General features: G+C 38.3%; 1 protein-coding gene and 1 non-coding gene across 2 annotated transcripts; one reads left to right on the forward strand and one right to left on the reverse strand.

Moving 5' to 3' along the window:
• Nucleotides 1-882: 882 nt before the first annotated feature.
• Nucleotides 883-1686, reverse strand: LOC107465551 (uncharacterized). The gene has a single exon (XM_016084529.1). It carries the CDS (start codon nt 1684-1686, stop codon nt 883-885), a length of 804 nt encoding a protein of 267 aa, XP_015940015.1.
• Nucleotides 1687-2475: 789 nt separating this feature from the next.
• Nucleotides 2476-2579, forward strand: LOC127742262 (small nucleolar RNA R71). The gene has a single exon (XR_008003450.1). It is a non-coding gene; the product is annotated as a small nucleolar RNA R71 (small nucleolar RNA).
• The last annotated feature ends 6971 nt before the right edge of the window (nt 2580-9550 follow it).

The raw sequence follows: 9550 nt of genomic DNA on the forward strand, positions 1-9550 counted from the left end.
ACATTACCTTCGTCCATCATTCAGCATATTTTCATTTACTTTGTATTTTTTTTTAGTATGAGTTTCTAAACCTCCTAGGTTGAGGGGAGGAGCCCTGCTGAGTCCTATGAATTAATAAAAGTATTACTGTTTCTCTTCGATCCATGTTTGATTTAATTCTATGACATGTTTTCGTTCTTCAACTTGGTGAATAGGATGATCAATGACAATCAGCTCTGTTCATCATACTAAGACAAGCGTGCCTGATAAACACCCGCGTCTACTTGGGTTCGTGTGAATACGTGGCTGGAAAGCGTGAACCAACAGCTATGTTTATACATCTCTCAAACGGCTAATCGATGACTTTGTTGGGGACTTCTCGAAACACCAGTTCAGCCAATTTTCGAGGAAATTAGGGCCTCTGTGGTATAGGCTAGAATCCAAAGAAGCAGCATTCTCTGATCCAGAAGATTTGACCTTGTCTGTGGCATTTTGAGTAGGATCGCCAAGAGAATGACTTGCTAGAGCTTCACCTTCTGTCAGATTGGATGACCACGGGCAATGGCGTTTGATCTTGAGCAGAGAAGATCAATGACCACGGGCAATGGCGTTGATCACATACAACCTGCCATTGAAAAAATCACTCACAAGCAAAGAAGAGAGTAATACCAGAGTTAACTCAGAACGGCAAAGCAACTCCAATCCTCAACTATATTCTTATTACTAATTTTAATCTCATGGGATTGACCTTGACTCCTCAGATATTACTTGGACGACACAGTGCACTTGCTGGTACAGCTGTACGAAAGTGTGGGGATTCGTGCATCATGGAACGACTAGACTTCTAGTGAATATAACTCGCATGCCAGGTGAGAAGTCTTCAGTTGGGATTTTCTTGTTCCTCTAGCCCTTGGGTACCTTCTTCTTGGTGCCTCTTTTATCTAAGAGAGAGTGAGGGTTGGGAATCTTGAACAGGATATGATCTTCCCAAACCCTCAGAATCATCTCTCCCTTTTCCACATCAATCAAAGCCTTTGGAATAGCTAGGAAAGGCCTTCCAAGGATGATGGAGTTGTCCTTGTCCTCTCTAGTGTCAAGTATCATGAAGTCCGCAGGGAGGTAAAGGTCTTCAACCTTTACAAGAACGTTTTCTACCATGCCATATGCCAGTTTCAGGGACTTATCTACCATCTCTAGTGAGATCCTGGTGGAATGCACCCCTTGGTTGCCCAGCTTCTTCATTACAAAGAGAGGCTTAAGATTAGTGTTGGAGCCAAAGTCGCACAATGCCTTCTCAAACGTGATGGTCCATATAGTATAGGGAATAAGGAAGCTTCCGGGATCTGGCATCTTTGGAGGCACCTTCTTTTGGACTAAGGTACTACATTTCTTAGTCAGTACCACAGTCTCATCTCCTTTCAGAGCCGTCTTGTCAGAGATAGCAGTTTTCAGATAGGCCATATGGGGGGATTTCTTCTCCAACACCTCTGCAAAAGTGATATTGACTTGCAGCTTCCTGAGAACTGCCAAAAGTTGAGCAAGTTGCTCATCCTCAGGCTCCTCTTGTATGTTTGGAGCGGGTTGTGCTTCAAGCTCTTCCATCTTCATGGGAGCGTGCATGGTGATACTCTCAGTCTCCTCCTGAGCCTTGATCTTCTTCAGTTCCTCAGTAGCAGGCTCCTCCTTTGGTTCGGTTTCAGCTTCCATTGTGAGGACCTTGCACTCTTCCTTTAGGTTCACCTCAGTGTTACTTGGAAAAGTGTTGGAGGGAGTCTCTAGTATCCTCTTGCTCAGCTGACCTACTTATATCTTCAAATTCCGAATGGATAACCTAGATTCTATACCATAAATCTGTGAGTGGTCTTGGAGAGGTTAGAGACTATAGTAGCCAGGTCAAAGAGACTCTGTGTGGGCGTCTCCATTTGCTGCTGTAAAGGTTGGAATGGTCTATTATTGAACTTGCTTTGGTTTGTTCCACCTTGATTATTGTTGAATCCTTGATGAGCCCTCTACTAATCTCTCCACCCAATGTTTGGGTGGTTCCTCCATCCCTGATTAAAAGTATTCAAATAGGGATTATTATTGGAGTTTCTGGAGAGGTTTTCCATGTAGTTCAGCTCCTCCATGGTAGTCCAGGCAGTGTCATCAATGTCTCCCTCATACGCTGCCTCTTGATAGTTGGTAGCCGAGTTTTGCACCCTACTCAAGTGCTGGGAGATCATGTTGATCTGTTGGGACATGAGCTTGTTCTGAGCCAAGATGGCGTCCAGTGTGTCCACCTCCATGACTCCTCTCTTCTGAGCCACCCCATTGGTCACAGGGTTCCTCTTAGAAGTGTACATATATTGGTTATTGGCAACCATGTCTATTAGTTCCTATGCCTCCTCATGCGTCTTCTTTATGTGGAGTGAGCCACCAGCAGAGTGGTCCAATAACATCATGGACATTTCAGAGATGCCGTCATAGAAGATCTATAACATGGTCCACTCTGAGATCATGTCAGCAGGGCATCTTTTGATCAACTGCTTGTACCTCTCCCAAGCTTCATAGATGAACTCTCCCTCTTTCTGTCTAAAAGTTTGGACTTTCACCCTAAGCTTACTCAACTTCTGAGCTGGAAAGAACTTGGTCAAAAATCCATTGACCACCTTCTCCCATGTGTCCAAGCTCTCTTTTGGCTAAGAATCCAGCCACAACCTTGATCTATCCCTTATAGCAAAAGAGAAGAGCATGAGCTTGTAAACCTTTGGGTTTACTCCATTGGTCTTGACAGTATCACAGATTTGTGAGAAATCAGATATGAACTTATTGGGGTCTTCTTGTGGGAGTCCATGAAACTGGCAATTCTATTGCACTAGAGTGACCAATTGAGGCTTAAGCTTAAAGTTATTTGTACCAATGGCAGGAATGGAGATGCTGTGCTCATAGAAGTCATATATGAGTGTAGTATAAGAGCCAAGGATTTTTCTTGCGTCTCCTCCTGCGTATGGGTTGGCTGCCATAGTTGTACCTGCAGCTTCTTTCTTTAGAGAGTCTATGAGGTTCCTTACAGCTCTGCTAGCTTAAGCTTGTTGCAAACGCCGCCTTAAGGTTCTCTCAGGTTCAGGATAAGGATCAAGAAGGGCTTTTCTATCCCTGTTCTTGCTCATAAACAAGAAAAAATAAAACAAGAAAATAAGAAAAAAGAGTCTCTATGTCAGAGTAAAGAGGGCTCCCTATGAGAAACTCTAATAAAGAAATCAAATGAGATAAAGTAAAGAAACTTCAAAAACAAAGGTGTCTTCAGTTTAAAGAATTTTCGAAAATAAAGAAAGAGAAAGAAGTTAAAGATTTTTGAAAAAGAGAAAGAAGAGGCAAATAGACACCAAACTATTTAAAATTAAAACAAGATAAAACAAGATTCAAAATTTAAGATACAATTTTTGAAAAAGTCAATTAAAGATTTTGAAATTCAAAAAAACTAGAATGAAAGAATCAAGAGAAAAAAGCAAGATAAAGTTTAAAAAGATTTTGAAATTAAAATTTGAAAGAAAGAAAGACTATACAAAACTTAAAGACAAAATAAGATAACTCAAACAATTAATTAAAAAGATTTAAAAAATAAAGATAGAAAAGCTATTGAAGATTTTCGAAAAGATTAAAGAAAAATTTTGAAATTCACAATTAAAAGAAAGAAAGACTAAAGACAAACTAAAATTTTTAAATTTTGAATTTAAAATAAAGATAAGATAACAAGATTTTAAAAGATTAAAGAAAAAAATATGATAAAGATCAAAGAAAATAAGAAAATAAAATTTAAACAACAAGATTACTGACAGGACCCCAAACTTAAAATTTTAAACCAAGATAAGAAAAAGAAGCAATATTTTCAAAAATTTTAAAAAGAAAAGACAAACACTAGAAAAACATCAAACTTGAAAATTTTGAAATCAACTAACACTGAATTCAAAAAAAAATAGAAAGAGAAACACTAAAAGACAACAAACTTAAAAAATTTGAAATCAAAAAAGAGAAAATAACAAAGAAAATTCGAACAAGAAGAAAGAAAACAAGATCAATTTTCAAAAATCAAGAAGAAAAGAAAAATTAACCAAAACTAAAGGACACCAAACATAAAATTTGAAACAAAAACTGAAAAAGAGAAAAAGATGACTAAGATGAATTTTTAAAAAAAAAATAAGAAAAGAAAACAAAGAAGGTTTGAAAATATAGTAATAAACACAGTTAAAAGAAAAGACCAGTAAAAAGTACTTGATCTAAGCAACAAGACAACCGGTAGTTGGCAATCACGAACAATCCCCGGCAACGGCGCCAAAAACTTGGTGCGCGAAAATTGAACTCGCACAACTTCACCGGCAAGTACACCGGGTGATCCAAGTAATACCTCAGGTGAGTGAAGATCGATCCCACGAGGATTGTTGGATTGAGCAAGCAATAGTAATCTTGCTGGACCAGTCGGGCAAATAGAAAAGAGTGGTTGTTTGTTGAATTCGCATAAAATAATAACAAGTAAAGCAGTAAAGAAAACGGTAATGAGAGAACAGTTAAGGTCTCGGAGATGTTTACCTTTCCGGATTAACATGTCTTACCAACTATTTTAACAATGAATGGTTCATTCTATGGAAAACTATAAGTGATTAAAACCTATCCGTTCAATGAATTAATCTCCCCCAATCCTACTCAAAATGTCACAGACAAGGTCGAATCTTCTGGATTAGAGGGTGAAGTTCAGAAAACTAGTTTAGCACCACAGAAACCTCAATTGCCCATAACTAACCGGATTATATGTCACATATCCCAATTATCCTAGATAACTTGTTGGTCTAGGAGATGTATTCTCACGTTGTAGTTTAATACTATCCGGTCAAGGACTCAAAAGAACTCGTGTAGAAAAGAGGATTATACTTCCGTTCTACCCCAGATTCATTTAGATGAAGAACTTGAATAGATCATAGAATAGAATCAGACATATATTAAAATAGAGAAAGTAATGATATTAATCCATAGAGATAAGCAGAGCTCCTAACCTTAACCAGGAGGTTTAGTTACTCATAAATTACAGAGAAAACGAAAATAATGTTTAGTGATCGAATGATTCCTCTTTAAGCCTAAGTGATCTCCTCTTTAAATTGGAGATGCTAACCCTAAAAGATGTTAATTTAAATTTAAAAGTTACAAAGGTAAGACTAGTTAAATTAAGGAGTGCTAAAATCCACTTTGGGCCCACTTTGGTATTTTGCTTCAGCCAAGGCTTGGCGTCCATTTTGGGAAGTGGGTGTTGAACACCCACTAGGGGATGAGTTTATTGCCTTTTGATCCCTGGCTAGCGTTGAACGCTAGTTTTGGGCATTCAACTTGGGAGGTTGGTCCTTCTTGGACGTTCTAGATGTGGACGTTCAACGCCAGTGTTGGCAATCATTCTGGAAAAGAAGTATAGACTATTATATATTGCTGGAAAGCTCTGAAAGTTAGCTTTCCAATGCCATTAAGACCGCATCAATTGGATCTTTATAATTCAAAATATGTTCGTTGGAGTACACTGAGATTAGGATTGACAACATCTGCTATCCTTTCTTCGTCTCTGAGAAAGACTTTTCCAATTTTGCCTGAAAATCCCCTAAAATCATAGAAAAAATACAAAAAACTCAATGTAGCATCCAAAAGATGAATTTTGCACTAAAACATACTAAAACTTAATTGAGCTTGAAAAATCAAAAGAAAAAAGAAAAAAAATAGTAAAATGCATGAGACTTGAGTTATATATTATGATTTTTTCGAGTTAATTTGATGTGGTGGCACTATCTTTAATTCTGAATATATGAATAAACAGTACATATTTGATATTGAAGTTAAGAATATTGTTTCTTGAGCTACAGGAACCTAGAGAAATGTTATGGAGTCTTTAAAAGTGAGTGAGACATTGATCCTTGAAGTAAAACAAACAGTTTTTTTTTTAAAAGGGAATAAAAGAGCAAGGTTCAAGGCTCTGAACATCAATGGTTAGGAGAGTCAAAATTGATCTAAGGCTTAAAAGAGTTATTTTCGCTAACCATATGCTTGTGGTGTGAATGCGTCAAGTAATATTTGAGACAGAGCACTAAGAGTCATGACCAAGTGCAATTACAGAGTATGCCAAAGGCTCTGAGCATCACTGTTTAGGAAAAACGAAAAGAAAAATTAGAACTAAAAGAGTCCATGAGTTAAGTGCTTGTGGTGTTGTTGTATCAAGTTAACCTTGAGAACAAAACACTTAGAGTCACGGCTAGGCTCAAGGTGTAAAGCACCAAAGGAAAAGATAAGAAAAAGTTGTGTTTAGGGATCAATCAGAGCTTCAAGAGAAAGGGAGTCCATAATATCATCTGGGTTCTAGTGATGAGAGACATCAATAATTCTAAGCTACGAAGGATAGTGAGATGCCGAACCTATTCAGAGTTAAGAGTATTATTAGCCCCATTCGGTACTTAGATATGAGCTTAAATGAGCACTCAAGTCTTGAGCATTTTTCTCTTCTTTTCTCAATCCTATATTGTTTTAGTTGCTTGAGGACAAGCAACAGTTCAAGTTTACTGTTGTGATGCGTGAGCATCTTGTACCCTTTTCCCCTTGTTTTCTACTCATTTTTAGTTAGAATTTATTAAGTTTTATTATATTTAGTGTTAAAATCCTCTTTTAATGCTACTTTAAGCTGTTTTATGATTTTTATGATTTTTGGTAAAATTCAAAGCAATTTGGCAGAGTTTTGTAACAAATGGAAAAGATTGAAAGCTACCCCTCTGGGGGCTAAATGCCTAACTGGCATTTAGTGCCAGGAAGCCCACTAAAAACGAAACGTCTCTGCCCACTGGGGGCGCTGGCATTTAGCGCCAAGGATCCGAACTCAACCTCTTTGAATTAGCATCTCTTGTTGGATTTAGCTTCTATTAGTTATCTTATATTTTAATTTTATAATTTTTATTTACATACAATATCTTTTAGTTATAGGATTTTATTATTTTATTTTAATTTCAAAACAAATTAGGTTAGATATAAAAGGGAAAAGATTCACCCTTTTTAAAACCAAAAGATATTGTTCTTAAAATAAAAGAATTACAAATATAAAATAAAAGCTAAGTCCAACTAGAGATGCTCCAAGAATAGGCCTTCAAATTTGGATCAGCTTGCCTGACGCTAAACGCCAATTGGGTGTTTAGTGCACTAGAGGGGACATAGCTCCTTGTTTCGTTCGTGTTGCTGGCGCTAAACGCCAGCTTGGCATTTAGTGTCCTAGGGGGATGCACCAACTACTTTGTTTCTGGTCAAAACTCTGCCAAATTGCTCTGAATTTCACCTAAAATTATAAAAATACTAAAACAACTCAAAGTAGCATCCAAAGATGTTTTTTGCACAAAATTAATATAAAACTTAATAAAACTTAACTGAAAATAACTAGAAAACAAAGGGAAAAAGGGTACAAGATGTGCACGCATCACAACACCAAATTTAAAATGTTGCTTGTCCTAAAGCAACTAAAACAAGATAGGACATAGAAAAGAAGGGAAAAATGCCCAAGGCTTGAGTTTTCCTTTAATCTCAGGGAAAAATGCCCAAGGCTTAAGTTTTCCTTTAAGCTCATGTCTAAGTACTGAATGGGGCTAATGACACTTTAACCCTGAATAGATTCAACATCTCACTATCCTTTGAAATTCAGAAATATTGATGTCCTTTAACACTAGAACCCAGATGGTATTATGGACTCTTTCTCTTGAAGCTCTGATTGATCCTTGAACACAACCTTTCTTATCTTTATCTTTTGGTGCTTTGAACCTTGAGCCTAGCTGTGACTCTAAGTGTTTTGTTCTCAAGCTTAACTTGATACAAGAATACCATAAGCACTTCACTTGGGAGCGCTATTGAGTTTTATTTTTTTCTTTTTATTTCTCCCAGATAGTGCTGATCAGAGCCTTTGTCGTACTCTGTAATTGTACTTGGTCTCGATTCTTAGTGCTTTGTCTCAAGGGTTACTTGACACATTCACACCACAAGCATATAGTTAAGAAAAATAGCTCATTTGAGCTTTAGATCAGTTCTGACCCTCCTAACCATTGATGCTCAAAGCCTTGGATCCAGAATGCCATACTGGCTCAGAACAAGATCTTGACCCAGTAGGTCAATATGATCTCTCAGCATTTGACTGGAATGCAAGCTACAGCTGGCAGCACTCAAGAAGCTTCTTCTGAAGTAGAAGCTTATGATTCTGACAAACCCGCTATGGAAGAGGTGAATTACATGGAAGAACCCTATGGAAATACCTACAATCCCTCATGGAGGAATCATTCTAACCTTTCATGGAAGGATCAATAGAAGCCTCAGCAAGGCTTCAACAACAGTCAAGGTGGAAGGAACCAAAACAGGTTCAACAACAGACCTCCATTTCCATCTTCTCAAGGGAATATGGAGACTCCTAAGCAAAGCCTTTCTGACTTAGTTACTATAGTCTCCAACCTCTCTAAGACCACTCATAGTTTTATAACTGAAACAAGGTCCTCCATCAGAAATTTGGAGGTACAAGTTGGTCAGCTGAGCAAGAGGATCCTTAAGACTCCTCCTGCCTAACACTCTTTCTAGTAACACTGAAGTAAACTCAAGAGAAGAGTGCAAGGCCATCACCACCGAGAATGAGGCCGAATCTGGAGAGAATGATATGGCATTGAACACCTGTGAGGAAGACCTGACTGGGCGTTCGACACCCAAACTGGCCAAGAGCTTGCACTGAACGCCAATGAGGAAGCCCTCACTAGGTGTTCAACGCTTAAAATGGGAGGAAACCTGGCATTGAACGCTAGCAAGGACAGCCCTGTTGGGTGTTCAACGCCCAACTTGGTGAAGGAACTGGCGTTGAACGCCAGTGAAGGGATACATGATGGGTGTTCAACGCCCAAAGAATCATCAGAACTAGCATTGAACACAAGTGATGGTATAGCTCCCAAATGTTCACTATCTACTAAAGTTATCCATATCCAAGAACTAAAGGAAGCCAAGGCTCATGTAGAGACCATATAGGTTCCTTTGAATGCACTCTTGCAATGCATGAGTTCTGATGAATACTCATCCTCTGATGAGGATGAGGACACTATGGAAGAGCAAGTTGCACGGTATCTAGGAGCTCTCATGATGCTGAATGCCAAGATATTTAGTACAAACCATTGGAGGAAGAACCTCCAGTGCTCACCAAAGAACTCAATGCTTTGGTTCAACAGAAGCTACCTCAGAAGCTTCCGGATCCCAAACGCTTCCTAATTCCTTGAAGACCTTTACATCCCTACAAACTTCATAATCTTAGATACTAAGGAAGATGAGGATGAATCCATCATCCTTGGTAGATCTTTCCTAGCCACTGCCAATGCTATTATTGATGTAGCTAAGGGTGAACTGATTCTACAACTAGGGGAGGATCATATCTTGTTCAAGATGCCTCACCCCAACTCTCCCTCTAAGAAAAGAGAGATAACTATGCAACACTTAGTGCTCCAACCATCTCTTTTAGTGCAGAGCTTTACTAAACCCCTAAACATCAATTCTAAGTTTGGTGTTG

This window comes from Arachis duranensis, chromosome 9 (genome assembly GCF_000817695.3).
Source record: "Arachis duranensis cultivar V14167 chromosome 9, aradu.V14167.gnm2.J7QH, whole genome shotgun sequence".
NCBI classification, from domain to species: domain Eukaryota; kingdom Viridiplantae; phylum Streptophyta; class Magnoliopsida; order Fabales; family Fabaceae; genus Arachis; species Arachis duranensis.

Coding starts and splice junctions, on each gene's coding strand:
- LOC107465551 (XM_016084529.1), bottom strand. CDS start 1,686: ATGGAAGCTGAAACCGAACCAAAGGAGGAGCCTGCTACTGAGGAACTG.